The 15196-nt window shown below is 38.2% G+C and overlaps 3 protein-coding genes across 3 annotated transcripts; 2 read left to right on the top strand and 1 right to left on the bottom strand.

Moving 5' to 3' along the window:
* Positions 437-1873, bottom strand: LOC105177774. The gene is made up of 2 exons (XM_011101025.1): positions 1647-1873; positions 437-1514 (listed from the first exon to the last, which is right to left on the bottom strand). The coding sequence occupies exons 1-2, from the start codon at positions 1871-1873 to the stop codon at positions 437-439; spliced, it is 1305 nt and encodes a 434-aa protein (XP_011099327.1).
* On the top strand, positions 3308-4899 carry LOC105176842 (transcription termination factor MTERF2, chloroplastic-like). Its single transcript, XM_011099775.2, has one exon. The coding sequence runs from the start codon at positions 3543-3545 to the stop codon at positions 4683-4685; it is 1143 nt and encodes a 380-aa protein (XP_011098077.1). The 5' UTR covers positions 3308-3542; the 3' UTR covers positions 4686-4899.
* On the top strand, positions 11280-13572 carry LOC105176833 (transcription termination factor MTERF2, chloroplastic-like). Its single transcript, XM_011099762.2, has 2 exons — positions 11280-12711; positions 13344-13572. Exon 1 carries the CDS (start codon positions 11535-11537, stop codon positions 12675-12677), a length of 1143 nt encoding a protein of 380 aa, XP_011098064.1. The 5' UTR covers positions 11280-11534; the 3' UTR covers positions 12678-12711; positions 13344-13572.

The following is a 15196-nucleotide window of genomic DNA, read 5'->3' as shown; positions in this document are numbered from 1 at the left end:
ACCAGTCGTTGATATGTTGCGCCCGCATTCTTCAGACCGAATGGCATCATGTTGTAGCAATAGATCCCTTTGTCAGTGATGAACGAGGTCTTATCTCTGTCTTCCTCGGCCATGTGAATCTGATGGTACCCTTGATAGGCGTCCATCATCGAGAACATTTTGAACCCGGCCGTTGAGTCTACCATCATGTCAATCCTTGGCAAGGGGTAGGGATCCTCTGGGCAGGCTTTGTTTAGATCTGTAAAATCAACACACACGCGCCATCTCCAGGAGGATTTGGGGACAAGCACCACGTTAGAAAGCCAATTTGTGTATTGGATCTCAGATACATACCCGACTTTGAGTAGTTTGTCAACCTCCTGTCTGATGATTTCATTCTTATCGCTCCCAAACGACCTCTTCCTCTGCTGTACTGGTTGAGCCATCGGGTCGACATTCAATCGGTGCACACCTCAGGGTCGATCCCCGTAAAGTCTGACGGCCTCCAAGCGAACATGTCCACATTTCTCCTCAGAAATTCAATCATGGCCATCTCTCCGTCCTTCATGTTCGCTCCTATTCTGGTAGTTTTGTCTGGCTCATCTGGCACGAGCTGCACTACCTTGTACTCATTGCTGAATTTTAAATGTTCTGCTTCATAAGGTCGAGGTTCAGCATCTTCCTTAATTTTCCTCTTCTTCTGATTAGGTTCCCCCTCCAGCGACAGGTTGTAACATTTACGAGCCTCCAGGTCGCTGGCTACTTCTCCTATCCCATTCTCCGTAGGGAACTTCATTTTCATGTGATAGGTGGAGATGACAACTTTGAACAAATTTAAGCCTGGTCTGCCCAAAATCACATTGTACGCGAATGGGGTATCCACCATAAAAAATTTCACCATCAACGTCTTTCGCTTGGGCTCTTCACCCATTGATACTGGCAGTTCGATCGTGCCCAGCGATGCTACTTCACTTCCCTCGAATCCTACCAAAGGGGTCTTTACTGGCTCGAGGTGAGCATTCTCTAACCCCATCTTATCAACCACATTTTTGAATATGATATCGGCTGAGCTCCCACTATCGATCAGCATTTTAGGAATAGTAAAATTCGCGATGTCCAACCTAACGACCATCGGGTCATTCATGTCTCCACTTTCTCTCGGCTTGTCTGAGCTGTCGAAAGAGATAGCTTCTTCCGCCTCGACCTTCAACACAAACTCTCTTTCTCTTCTTGATCCTAAAGTTCGGGCGTATCTCTTTCGCGTTCTACTTGAATCCCCAACACTCGATCCTCCTGCAATGGTATAGATTACCCCTTTTGTCGGCTCGTTGTTTTTGTTCATAGGGGCCTTGTCAGCTCTTGAAGGACAAGGATTTCGATCTCGACTCCTCGACCTGCTCCTCCTTGCCTCGTCTTTACTGATCTTGCAATTTGGGGGAACCCGATCGCGGAAATACCCTTGCCTTACTAACCTTTCTATCTCATCTTTCAATTGGAAGCATTCCTCCGTGTTGTGTCCCCTCTCGCAATGGAATCTGCAATATTTGTTAGAAAACTTTTTAGAGGGGGTATACCTAGTGTGTCTCGGCCACTTTAAAACATCAGCATTTTCGACCATCATCAGTGCTTTCTCACACGACATGGCCAATGGAGTCTAATTGTGATACTTGGGCTGGTATTTCGGCTCTCTGGGCTTTTCTTGTTTTGGCTTACTTCCTCCATCTTCTGTGGTATCATATGGTCGTCTAAACACCTGCTCGCGCTCTCTCCGCTCAGAATCTTTCATTGCATTCATCTCTTCCTCATTTATGTACTTTTGAGCTAGACCCATTAACTGTTCAACATCGCCTGGTGGATAGGGTGCGAGCGTAGATGTGAAGGGACCCTTCTTCATCCATGGATTAGAATACTGACCATCATGTCAATGCGCAGATCCTGGACCTCTATAATTTCGTTGTTGAACCTGCCCATAAAACTTTTCAATGTCTCCTCCTCCTTCTGTCGTATAGTGAAGAGATGGGTGGCCGATCTTTTCTGTTTCTTTCTGCTCGCAAAATAGAAAGAGAATTTCTGAATGAGCTGTTCGTGCGAGCCAATGCTTCCTCGAGGCATATTGGTGAACCACTCCTGCGCCTTCCCCGTAAGAGTAGTAGCGAATAGTTTAGCCACTATAGGACCCGACTGTCCGTACAGATTCATCACCATGTCAAATGCCGCTATGTGTTCGTAAGGATCTTTCGTTCCATCATACCTGGGCAAGTCGCGCACTCTAAATCCTGGCTCCACCACTTGAACCAGAATGTCGTTGCTAAAAGGGGAATTTTTATTATGTGAGACTATCTCTCCTCGCTTTTTCAATTCGTCGATTTGCTTGTTCAGACTTTCTATCTGCCTTCCCACACTATCCACTTCCACTCGTGATATCACCGGTTCTCTTCTCTTTGTTCGGATATGGCTGCTGGATCCCGCTTCCGATGAGGCTGGTCTTTTACTGCGATACCCCGGCTCACTATGCTCCCTCAATTCTCTATGAGGCTCTGTATTTTCGAACAATTGCCTCCTAGCAGTCTCTTTGACCACGGGGGTCGCAGTTCTTCTCTCATACTCCATGATAGCGTTCCGACTCGCTTCTTCGATCATTCTTTGCAAGTCATCCTTTGTTATGTATATCATAGATCCTCCTTTCCTAGGCGTTTCTTCTTCCCCAGCGTTTCTTCTCGATGAACCTTCCATACTGGCAGATAATTCTCAGATGTTCCCACAGACGACGCCAACTGATCCAGCTCGAATTCAGCGATCCCGAGGTACGAACTCGTCAAAGGGTTGCTAACCCCTCCAAAACCAGATTTTAGAATCCCTGAGAATAAGATAAGAACAGTGAGCTCGTCGGGCACGTCCTTGATAATGATCCTCCGACGATCAAGTTAGGTTGATCGAGAGAAAAGTAAGCGATCACAAAGTTCGATCTCAATAAATGCAGAACAGTTACCTCTAATCATGTCGTATGAGTCTATTTATAGAGCACAGCTGGATACTATTGAATGAGCCACGTGGCCTTATCCTGCTGGCCAGCGTCCATGATCGGACGACTTTAATTGTCTGGGTCTTCGAAGGCATGTGGATCCGGGTCGGGGCTTTTTGACCCGCCTAATAGAAAGGACGCGCGTCCTTGCTTAAATGACAATAATACCCTTAATGAAGGGTGTTTTTGGCATTTTCCAACATAAATCCGTTAGACACTCATCATATTATATTCTCAATGATATTTTATAAAAATTATACAAATTAGAGAACAAAAATGAATTTTAGCCTTAAAAGTTTTCATGCCTCGTAAGGGAGGAGCAATATTTGCCCCTTTTGTCTGAGCAAATTAGGGTTTCAAATAGCTGCTCTGGGATATTCTCTCAAGCTGATTAGCCCTAAAAACCCTCGTGAGAGCAGAACAAGCTTTTCTCTGGGCGATTTTCGGAAGAACAGTACTCTCCCAGGCACGAGATCTGTTCTCCCTGTTATCTTGAAAGCAATTGATTCCTTATATTTAATTCAAGGTGTGAATTTTTGTGATGATGATTCCACTCGTACGCAAGAGTCTAACTTGTTTGTTTTTCGAGAATTCCTCTTTTCTGCGCCAATCGCATGCTTCTCTGTCTCATTATTTCTCTACCAAGACGGAAAACCAAACTGTAGATGCCCGCAAAGTTTCTGATTTCTTGTTGCACAAGCACCATTTCTCTCCTGAAGCGGCTTCTCAAGTTGCCTCTGTTTTGACTAGGCTTAAGAACCCAGAGAAATCTGATTCAGTTCTGTCATTCCTCAAAGAGAGTGGATTTTCGGGCACCCAAGTGGAGAAAGTAGTGAAATATAGGCCTGAGTTCCTCTCGGCAAATCTGGAGACAATTATCAAGCCCAAAATTAAGGTTTTCCAAGATTTCGGCTTCTCTGCGGATGAGATTGCTGAGATTGTTTCAAAAGAACCGTTGGTTCTGCATTGTAGCATGAAAAACAGACTCATCCCTTCGTTAGCTGTGCTGAAGGGCCTGTTGGGATCCAATGTTGAAGTGGCTAAGGTTTTGAAGACTTCTGGGTGGTTCTTGGTAATAGATTTAGAAAAGACATTGGTGCCAAATGTTGAATTCTTGAAAAGCTGTGGCATATCAATTGAGCAGATTATTAGGCTCATGCCTATATTCCCAAGGTTTTTCTTGCACAAGCCGAAAATAATGAGGAAATTTGTTGAAAAGGCTGATGAGATGGGTGTTGATAGGAGTTCCGGTATGTTTATCTATGCTGTTCGGGTAGTTAGTTCGATGAACAAGGAGACTTGGGAACTCAAGATGAAGATATTCCAGAATTTGGGCTTCTCAGAAGATGACATATTAAGAGTGTTCAGGAGTGCGCCTATGGTGTTTTCTGTGTCGGAGAAGAAGATAAAGCAGATAATAGAGGTTTTGCTTGAGAATGGAAAGTATGATATGTCGTGTATTATCAGCAACCCAACTTCACTTATGTACAGCGTTGAGAATAGGTATAAGCCGAGGCTGCAAGTCTTAGAGGCTTTGGAAAAGAGGAATCTGCTTAAAAATTGGCCTGGTTTTGGTACAATGCACATTATGTCAGACAAGAAGTTCTTTGAGAAATTTGTTGCCCCTTATTTAGATGAAGTTGGCAAAATATACACTGCAAAGAGTGTACAAAAGCGGAGATGAAACTTGCTTCAAGAGCTAATTGAACTGAAATAGGTTTGTTTCTGATTCGTACCGTCCTATATTGACTGTATTTGTAGATGGTTGGGCTACACTTGTCCACTTAATTTTGTTAGGGAACTTTTTTGAAATCAAATATATCATTGCATGTTTGGTGTAATGGCACATGTGGATTTTTTCTGGCTATATGAATGAACTCCTGTTTCCCTTTAGCCTAGACGATTGTGTTCATTCACTCCTGTTATTATTTTTACTATTTGTCTTTGGTCACCTATTTCCAATATGTGTTATGTCCATTGTATTTTAATGCTTCATCCACAATAGTAAATGGTATACCATGTGATATCAGAATTTTGGTTGGTAACAAGGCCTCCTCGATTCTTTTGTTTATTTCTCAATCTTGGCAATTACCAATAGTAGTGATTGAATCTCCATTAACTGAGACTTTTAGTCTTTTCCATGTCCTTACTGAGTTTTAAGGGCACTGTCAATTTTATGCTAGATGTTCATAATAGGACATCAAGATTTGGGGTAAAACATCTGGCACAGAGGACTGAATTCATTTGATTCTATAAAAAATGTAAAAGGGGCTCGTTAGGTACATGAGAGAAAGAGGTTTCTCTCTTTCAAACGTAGACATGGATTCTAGCAATGGATTGTAGTTGGACTTTCATTTTGATCTAACTGAATTATCCTTCCAATGCATGTAAGTATATGCCTGCTAGGCAAGAGCATAGCAAATTACAAATTCTGTCTCATGTAGCGCAGATATACTTCCACATTTCCTCTACTATGAAATTCATAAATGAATAGTTAGTAGTCAAGTTACTATTGTCCCGCTTGTATTGAAGATCTTACATATCAGTATTTAAACCTTTTATTCTTTTCAAAATAATGATCCTAATATTGATGAAGCAGTACGATACTGAGCCTTTGAGACGTAAATCAGTCAATGCAAGTGCAAACCTTGAGTTTAACTATATTCCTAGCTGTTAGAACTTTCAATCTGCATTTTGTTGCTTTATCTAGTTCAACCAAACTTTTGACCAAATCTGAAAGTTCAGTTCTTTATTGCTACTAAAACTGCTTATCAGTTATATGCTTGTATATCGTTCTCACCACTCGTCTGCAGTCCGAGTGATGAAGCTCATCGGTTGAATGAATTACCATGTCAACCCGAGCCCAGAAGAATGCAACATACTGGCCAAGTTCAAATGGTTCATTGGCTATATAAATGGAGTAGAAACGGCTGCTAGCCTTGAGGAGACTGAATCCCACATTGCTAGTAGTTCTGCTCCAAGTGCTATCTTCGCTCGGTCCGTCCAAAGTGAGGTTGATAACCTTTTCTTTCAAGTTTCATTCCAAATGAATCATAAGAGTGTGATATCTTGTGTCATTTGAATTTGATAATTAATTGGTTTCTTCTCGAAAAGTATAGCGTTGTTCGGTTTCATTCCAAACATCGTTCGGTTTCAGTCTAACAAATACTCCGTGCAATGGGCTATCATGAGGGATGTTTGTTAGACAACCATTAATTTTAGAAGGTATTTTCAATTTTTCAAACAATTAGGGAGTATTGTAATTATTAAAAATTTAAGAGAGCTCGGTGCAATTACCCATTTTTTAATAGAAACGATCACTTATATTACATGTCTACTTTCTCGTATGGACTAAATAGGTAGGATAAATTGAAATCAGATATTTGATAAAAAAAAAAAAACGAAATTCATAGTGGGGACTGGGAGCTTACGTAGGCTGACTATATTTTCGTGATAAATAAATAATCCCTTGTTTACTTTGGGTGACGAGTTGGGAGGTAAAAGACATTTTTACCCTTGTATTGAATTAAAATGAAATGGGCCTTTCATCCTGGGAATTCGACTCTTGTTGAAGAGAACTTGGGCCAATGTAACAAGCGAATTAATCAGGTTAATTACACGTAGGACCCTCTAAAAATGTGAAAATTATACTTTTTTTAAAAAAAATATTAAAATTACATTTACACTCCCTGCATTATACTAATGTTAGTAAAGAAATTACATTAATCTTCAATTGTAATTCTGATTTAATATTCTCATGTAATATTTTGTACTTATAAGAAAAATTTGTAATGATGGTAATCTCACTCCGTACACACACATATATCTAATATTATATGTATCCTTTTATAAGTAAAAAACTAAAAGTAGAAATGTTAAATGAGGTGTAAAATTAAAAATTTATGTAATTTATTTTGTTAGTATTAGTATTTTTCCTTCATACCTAATAAAAGGGAATGTTTGGAGGGGGTGATAAATGTAATTTCAGAATCTTTTTAGCAAAAAAATATAATTTTACATTTTGAAAGGGGTCTAATTATGATAAACTCATTATTATAACTTAAGAGTTTTTAGAACTAAATGGCAAATTGTGGGCACACCAATATAGCATGTCACTACAGCATACTTAAGCAGAGAATGAGAAATTCTAGTTTTTATTTGTATAGTAAATTTTTTTATAAATTAATAATGTCGAGATCATAATTTTAATAAGGTATTAATTAATTAATAAAGTAATGTTTATTAATTTAAAGAGATTTTTTTTTTATTGAACCAACATACATTATTTTTCGTGAATAAAACATTATCAGAATGTAATTTCGGAACTTTTGGATGCAATAAAGAAAATTAGAGATAAAATACAGTTATATCTAAATTTTAAGAAGCAAACACCAATAGGATCGTATTTTACTAAGTTTTCCTCGTTATATTTGTAATTTTATAGAATTATTAATTTATGATATTGAAGGGACCATAAATTTGCATGAAGGTTTTTTGAAAAATTATTATTAATTTAGACTTTGGACCCAAATCGGGACTGAAATAAATTATTATTTTAAAGCAGTTATTAGTTCATCAAATATTAATTTATAGAGGTGCTGAAGAATATGTTTGATTAAAAAAAATAAGAGAGAAAATAAGCAGTAATAACAAAGCAAAAATGGAGTTGTAGCATAGCCTTACCTCTGAAACTTCGAACAAGAAATATGGAGCTACTTTGGAAGCATCAAACTTATGTATCAGACAATATGAACAGGGCGGCGGAGGTGTATTGTTTTAATTTCACAACACAAAATACGGGCACGAAGACTTTTCACGCCCCTATTGGTTGGCCCTTCACGCCTCTATTTTTTATTAGGATAATTACATTCTTCCCTCCTGAAGTAAGATGTAATTTGTAATTATATTCTCTATCTGATGCAGGTTGCTAAGAGATAGGTTGGATCGTGACCTTGGATGGATCGTAGATCGGGTCGCAACTCTCTTTAAGCTACCTATAAGTGGATAATGAAAACAGAAAACACGTTATGTTTGCTGGGAAGCCCCAGTTAAGACCTTCCAATACTTAAGTTAGAAAATAGGGTCAAATTCAATCTAAAAGGCGTAATAGGGTTGAAATAGCATTAAATGCACTTGCATAAATGCTTATGATTGACGATATTTATAGTTTTCCATACCATATGAGATGGCTCCACGTGGCAGCATTTGGAAGCATATCTGTCAAGAGATCCAACAGTCTGTAAGCTAGGTCTCTATTTCGGGTTGGATCGTCCCACCCGACCCGCAGACTTACATGCGGATCTTGTCCTCTTTTCATAATTTTCCTAGGATTGAGGGGCATTTTCATCCTTTAGCTCGCTGGGGGGCTATTACCCCTACCATTAATCCCCTACTTATTCTAGTGTTATTAATTACACTAGGAGAAGTAGATCAGTCCTCTGTCAGATCGCTGCATCTCACTTGTAGATCATGGTTGATGTGTCATCATCTTGTTGCTCATGGAAAGGCGCGCTTTTTCATTTTTCCACTATATACAGGCCTTCATTTGACCTTCTTAACCGCCTTTTCTGTAATCGCATTCGAGCTGCTCCAACGATCATCCTTGTTCTCTGCTTCCTTTTTCCTCCAGGTACTTAAAATTCTTTTCTGCTTTTTTTGGATGTCTTCCTCTAGTTCAGAGTCTGATTCTAGTTCGAGTCGGTGTCGACTACGGCCTCCCCTAGTCTCACGAGGCGCCTTCCGCAACGCGCACCGTGTGGCTAGCAGTCTGCTGACTACTTCCGTCAATCGCAACACACTGCTGCTCGGCACTAACACAACGCACCGACAGGAATCACAATAATGATAGCAACAACAGCAACAACAACAAATTGAACACGCGATTTCAGAAAAGGAGATTTTATTAAATTGAAAATGCATATACAGTGGACAACAATGCTAGAGCAAGGGGATCGCTTTGAGGGGGACTCTAACACGTCACTAAATCAAGCTTCTTGAACTCATTCCCTCCCTATAATAAGCTTAAAAATGAAAATCCTATTGAAAGCAATAGACACTAAAAAGATTGAAAAACGCACCTCAGGATTCCTAACGTTTCCTGAGCAATCTAAACAAAACAAAGCAAAGTAAAAGAACAACACCTAAAACTCTAAGACTGCGGAAGTCCAGCGTCTGTCGGCGAAGGTTGATTGGTCAGCCATGAATAACGGTTGAGTGGCCAAAATGTGCGTCAAGAGTGCCGAGTGCGCGGGCGGCCCTTGACACCTAGGGAGGTCGTAGGCACTTCACATGGTCCTAGTTCCGCCATACTCATCTCACGATCCCCTTCCCCTCCTCGTCGAAGGGTCCCGACCACTATTACACCAATGGAACTGGTCGATTATGATGGCATGCGCATCCAACAAAAATACCAACGTATGATGATTACGAATCCTTGGGCTGGGATCGTTAGCACTGTCAAAACTCTCATCCAACAACTGAAAAGAAAATATTATATTCCTGATGATTATGAAATTCTGATCCCCCATTCTTTCGATAGGATGCACCGTCCCCTAGAGGGTTTTTGTTCCCTTTCCATTCTTCATTTAGAAGAGGGCCTTCGTTTCCCTCCGGCTCGCTCTGTAAATAATATTCTTGTTAGGTTAGATCTAAATCCAATGCAGTTATTTCTCAATTCGATCATTCATATATCACTCTTCCTTATAGTGATGCAGCATTTAGATTTACCCCCTTCCTTTGATAATTTCTGGTCCCTCTACTCATTCACGACCTCAAAGAGATCTGGTGAGAGAAGTTGGTTCTACCTGACTGCGTGCAAGGACTTTCGATATTTAGATGATCTCAAGTCTAATGTCGGTCCTTCGCGCGAGAGATATATTTTTATTCGATCTCCACTTAGTCAAGAGTGGTCTTCCGGCTTAATTGGCATGATTCGAAGCCAGAGCCTGAGACATATGAGGAGGGGCTAGACAACGATCTCATTAATTATATTACTTTGTATTGGTAAATACCCAAACGCCTTTTGGCAGAGAAGGTTTTGAAGCTCCCAGGGCTTTCCCCCAGCACCCCTTCTTGTTAGGGGTTCTTCAGGTGATTAGCCTTCCTTTATCTTTCTTTGTCTTCGATCTCCTTTCCCATGTTTATACTTAGTTCATTTTTTGTTTTGCAGGATCTGAAAACATGTTGTCTCGGATTGCAAACATGGTAAGGGCCAAGAAGGGCACTCTTCCTCCCTAGGTCCACAGGAACTAGCTAGCGCCTGACCTTCCACCTTACCGATACTTCACATTAGGGTCTACGGCTGCCCCTCCTAATACTCGGATTGATAATGCCTCTACTGCTCAAGCTGCCATCTCACCCATCGAAGTTCCTGAGCAGTAGTTCCCAGACATTCAGGTCGAGATCATTGGGTCTCTTGCCGGCCCGAGTAACAAGAGAAAAAGGGGAAAAGGAAAGGAAAAAGGCCCAAGTGGGAGAAGAAGCAAAAGCCAGAGTAGAAGCTCTCACTCTTCCAAGTCTAGCCGTCATAAAAGGTTAGAAGCCTATCTAGCTACTGATAGGTCGAGAACCGCGACAAACTGCAGACATAGGAGGAGGTTTGGAGGCAAGAATACAATATTTCACCAATTTCATTTCCATCGTTAAGTGAATATCGTGACAAGATGGAGTCTAGTTCCGCAACAACATCTAGTCGGTATGAGCCAATGCAAAATGTGTGCGAGGAAATAAGAAGACCTCGGCGTCAACGCCACATATGCAATAGTGGAGCGGATGGATATTTTTGACATTTGTAATTGTATACTTCATTGTAGTTTTACAATTAAATATATACACTATTACATTTGTATACTTAATTGTAATTTTTTAAATTAATACAATTTTAATATTATGATTTTTTGGACTTGAATTTGTTGTTAAAAATTAATTTTATATAATTAATTTATACAAAATTTAATTAAACAATTAAAAAAACACAAAACGGGCCAAGTCATGATTTAGGATCGAGACTTGGCCATTTTTGTTTAAAAAAATGGTTTTTTTTATCATATTATTATTAGTATATTAAAAATAATTATATTTATATAATATTTTTTAATAATATTAAAAAAATAAAAAACTCTTTTATAACTGTAGTATATCAATTTTTTTTTATTATGTGGATAATATTTTAAGTTGATTTTTTTTTTATTTTTTAATAAATATAATTTATTAATTTATATATTTTATTTTGATTATAATATATTTTAAGATATATATGAGATACTAATTTAATAAAATAACCAGTCGTCTTCTTCATCCCTCCAAAGGATGAGGACGCCCTTTGTTTTGGGACATTAGGGTTTAAGACAGCTGCTTTAGTATTCTCCTCAGCTGATTAAACCCTAAAACATTTCAACTCATGAGGGCCAAAGAAGCATTTTTCTGGGCAGTTCTTAGAAGAACAATCCAATCTCCGAGGCAAGAAATCTTTTATTCACGTTTTTCTTGAAAACAATTGATTCCTGATATTTAATTCAAGGTGTTAATTCTTGTTATGATGAGTCTACTTGTACGCAAGAGTCTAACTTGTTTGAATTTCAAGAATTCCTCTTTTCTCCGTCAATCCCATGTTTCTCTGTCTCATTATTTCTGTACCAAGAGGGAAACCCAACATGTAGATACCCCCACAGTTTCTGAGTTCTTGTTGCACAAGTACCATTTCTCTCCTGAAGCGGCTTCTCAAGTTGCCTCCGTTCTACCTAGGCTTAAGAACACAGAGAAATCCGATTCAGTTCTGTCATTCCTCAAAGAGAGTGGATTTTCGGGCACCCAGTTGGAGAAAATAGTGAAATACAAGCCTGAGTTCCTCTTGGCAAATCTTGAGAAGGTTATCAAGCCCAAAATAAAGATTTTCCTAGATTTCGGCTTTTCAGCTGATGAAATTGCTGAGATTGTCTCGAAAGAACCGTTGGTTCTGCATTGTAGCGTGAAAAACAGACTCATCCCTTCGTTATCTGCGCTGAAGGGCGTTTTGGGATCCAAAGTTGATTTGGCTAAGGTATTGAAGAGCTCTGGGTGGATCTTGGTAAGAGATCTGCAAAAGACTTTGGTACCAAATGTTGAGTTCTTGAAGAGCTGTGGCATACCATTTGAGCAGATTGTTAGGCTCATTCCTACGTTTCCAAGGTTTTTCTTGCTTAAGCCGAAAATTATGAGGAAATCTGTTGAAAAGGCTGATCAGATGGGTGTTGATAGGAGTTCCGGTATGTTTATTTATGCTGCTCGGGTAGTCAGTTCGATGAGCAACGAGAGTTGGGAACTCAAGTTGAAGGCCTTTCGGGATTTGGGCTTCTCGGAAGATGACATATTGAGGGTGTTCAGGACTGCACCTATGGTGTTTTCCGTATCGACGAAGAAGCTAAAGAAGATAACTGAGATTTTGCTTGAGACTGGGAAGTATGACATGTCGTGTATTATGAACACCCCAACTTCATTGTTGTACAGTGTCGAGAATAGGTACAGGCCGCGGCTGCAAGTCTTGGAGGTTTTAGAAAAGAGGAATCTGATTAAAAATTGGCCTGCTCTTGGTACAGTAAACCTTACATCAGATAAGAAGTTCTTTGAGAAATTTGTTGCCCCTTATTTAGATGAAGTTGGTGAAATATACACTGGAAAGAATGTACAAAAGGGGCGATGAAACTTGCTTGAAGTGGTAATTGAACAGAATATAGGTTAGCTCCTGATTCACGTGAACTAGTATCTGTTCTATATTTATGATATTTGAAGATTGATCATGGTTTGATTACATTTGTGCACTGAATTGAGTTATGGAACGTTTTTGAACTAAATATTGCTCGTCTTGTGTAATTGCATACATGGATTTTGTCTGGCTACGAAAATGAATTTATGTTTCCCTGTTTCCTAAACCAGTGTGTTAATTCACTCCTGTTATTAGTTTTACTAGTTATCTTTTGTTCACATATTTCCAATATGTGTTTGTTTACATCAGCTGTCTTTCAAATGCTTCATCGACAATAGTATACGATATATCATATGATTTTACAATTTTGACCTGTAAGAAGGCTTCCTCGAGTATTTTTCGATAGAAGCTGCTAAGGGCATACTTATTTTGTTCATTCCTCAATCTTGGCAATATCCATAACAATGATTGAATCTCCCTTAATTGACTCATGGCGAGTCTTTTCCATGTCTTTACTGAGTTCTTAGGACACTGTCAATCTTATATCTTTACTGAGTTCTTAGGACACTGTCAATCTTATACTAGATGTCGAGAAGTAGAACATCAGGGAATCCTTTATGATTTTTGCACAACTCAGTGCTTAAAGCCTTCTCTTGTTGTCAGTGTAAAGGTCCTGATATGGATGAAGCAGTAAGATACCGAGCCTGCCGTGCATGTGAATCTCAACTGTACTCCTAGCTGTTAGAACTTTCACCTGCAGTTTTGGCTTCTTCATCTGATTCAAGCAAACGTCTGGTTCAATTCAAAAGTTCAAATCTTTCTTTGCTGCTAAAAATTTATCAGCTGCGCCGTGTGCCGATCTCTGCTTTCACCTGCAGTCTCTGTGATGAAGCTCATCAGTTAAAAACAACTGACCAGGTAGACCAGAGAACAGAGGAGATGGATCATAAGCTTGTGACTATTTGAATGATTTGTCCCACAACTTCTTTGCCTTTGTGGTTAGTTGACATTATTAAGTTTAAGGTTGGATTAGATGCAGACCTTCTATAATTTCGCTAAACTCGCTGTCGTGGCATACCTTCCCTGCGTATCTCTATATATATATATATATCATTAATTAGCATAAAATATATGAAGAAATCAATTTAAGATACTATCGACACAACGAAAGAATTTGGTGCAGTGATGTTAAAATGATGTAGAGTAACTTTCGTAAAAATAAAGGGTTACAATTATTTTTTAAAATGATCTAATTATGGGTATTATTATCATATTTAAAAATTGGTGCGACGGTGTCAATAATTTCGGTTTGTGAATGTAGATGATTTTATTTTTTTTATTAGTATAGATTATAATTATTATATGTTGTTTGAACTTAGCCGGATATCCGGCATTCGGGGCTTGTTTACTTCACATCAGGTGAGAGGCCTGGGATATGGGCCTCCAGACCTGGATAACAACAAATGCTTCGAGCCCACCACAACTGGATTAAATAAAACTGCCCCATTTGCCCGAAAGAATGACCTAAATGTCCCCATTTGCTAAATTAATTACTCTCAATGCCACTCCCACAATTAATGTAATTTTACCACGAAAAAAACTTACCTTGAGTTGTGGTTTTTGGTCTTTCTTGTGGTTAATTCAGTAAATACACAATTTTATGTCTATTACAATCAAGCAAAGTAACAATAAATATAATAAACAAAACGTTAATGACTTAAAATCCAGCTCGGACTGATAGAATTATCACCCGGTCCGACTTATAAAATTGAACTAACCTAAAACAATGTTCTATTTTTTTTCAAAAATCCGGTCCTGAATGGATCGGTTCATGAATTTTTCTAAAATTGATATTTCATAAGAAAAAATTGAAAAATACCAACAAACCAACACCCACATTGTAATAATGATTTGATTTTCTAAGTTGCTATTTAAATCATAATTAATAGAATAAGAGTTATATATTATTTTAGGAGTGGAGAATGCTAACTATTTATTGTATTTAAGGGACCAAATATAGTATTTACCGAAAATTAAAAATACAATGCATAATAGTATGGTAAATGCTATATTTGGTCCCTTAAGTTTTTGTTTATAATCATTTTAATCCCTCAAGTTTATTTCTTAACTTTAACATTCTAAAACTTTAGTTTTTTTGTCTCAGTTTGGTTCCTCTGAAATGTGGTCAGATTTTGACTCGTTGGAGGGTAAGATGGTCAATAAATTTTATTTTACCATTTTAATCCTTTAAGTTTGTAAAATCATCAAATTAATCCTTTCTTAAATGAAAAAAATAACTTGTTTATATTTTTTGTTATGCTGGTATGTTGTAATTATCTTATGTGAATAATGAAAATTTTAAACTCTTATAAACATAATAATAATACATTGCTTAATTAGAAATTAACAGTCTCTTTTCTTTTCAATAGTTAAAAAAAACAAAAATTATGAATAAATTTTATAAAATTAATCTAATATGAACATATAATAAAAAAAAATTAAGTCAGTAATTTTTT

Source organism: Sesamum indicum, linkage group LG2 (genome assembly GCF_000512975.1).
Source record: "Sesamum indicum cultivar Zhongzhi No. 13 linkage group LG2, S_indicum_v1.0, whole genome shotgun sequence".
Classification (NCBI taxonomy): Eukaryota; Viridiplantae; Streptophyta; class Magnoliopsida; order Lamiales; family Pedaliaceae; genus Sesamum; species Sesamum indicum.
Note: the sequence above shows the minus strand (reverse complement) of the source record. Positions and strands in the feature narration are given on the sequence as shown.

Bases quoted from the DNA above. Each gene is read 5' to 3' on its own strand.
- LOC105176842 (XM_011099775.2), top strand. From the start codon at position 3,543: ATGATGATTCCACTCGTACGCAAGAGTCTAACTTGTTTGTTTTTCGAG.
- LOC105177774 (XM_011101025.1), bottom strand. From the start codon at position 1,873: ATGAAGAAGGGTCCCTTCACATCTACGCTCGCACCCTATCCACCAGGC. The intron at 1,515-1,646 runs GTATCACAATTA...CAAATATTGCAG, and splicing joins GAGCCGAAATACCAGCCCAA to ATTCCATTGCGAGAGGGGAC.
- LOC105176833 (XM_011099762.2), top strand. From the start codon at position 11,535: ATGATGAGTCTACTTGTACGCAAGAGTCTAACTTGTTTGAATTTCAAG.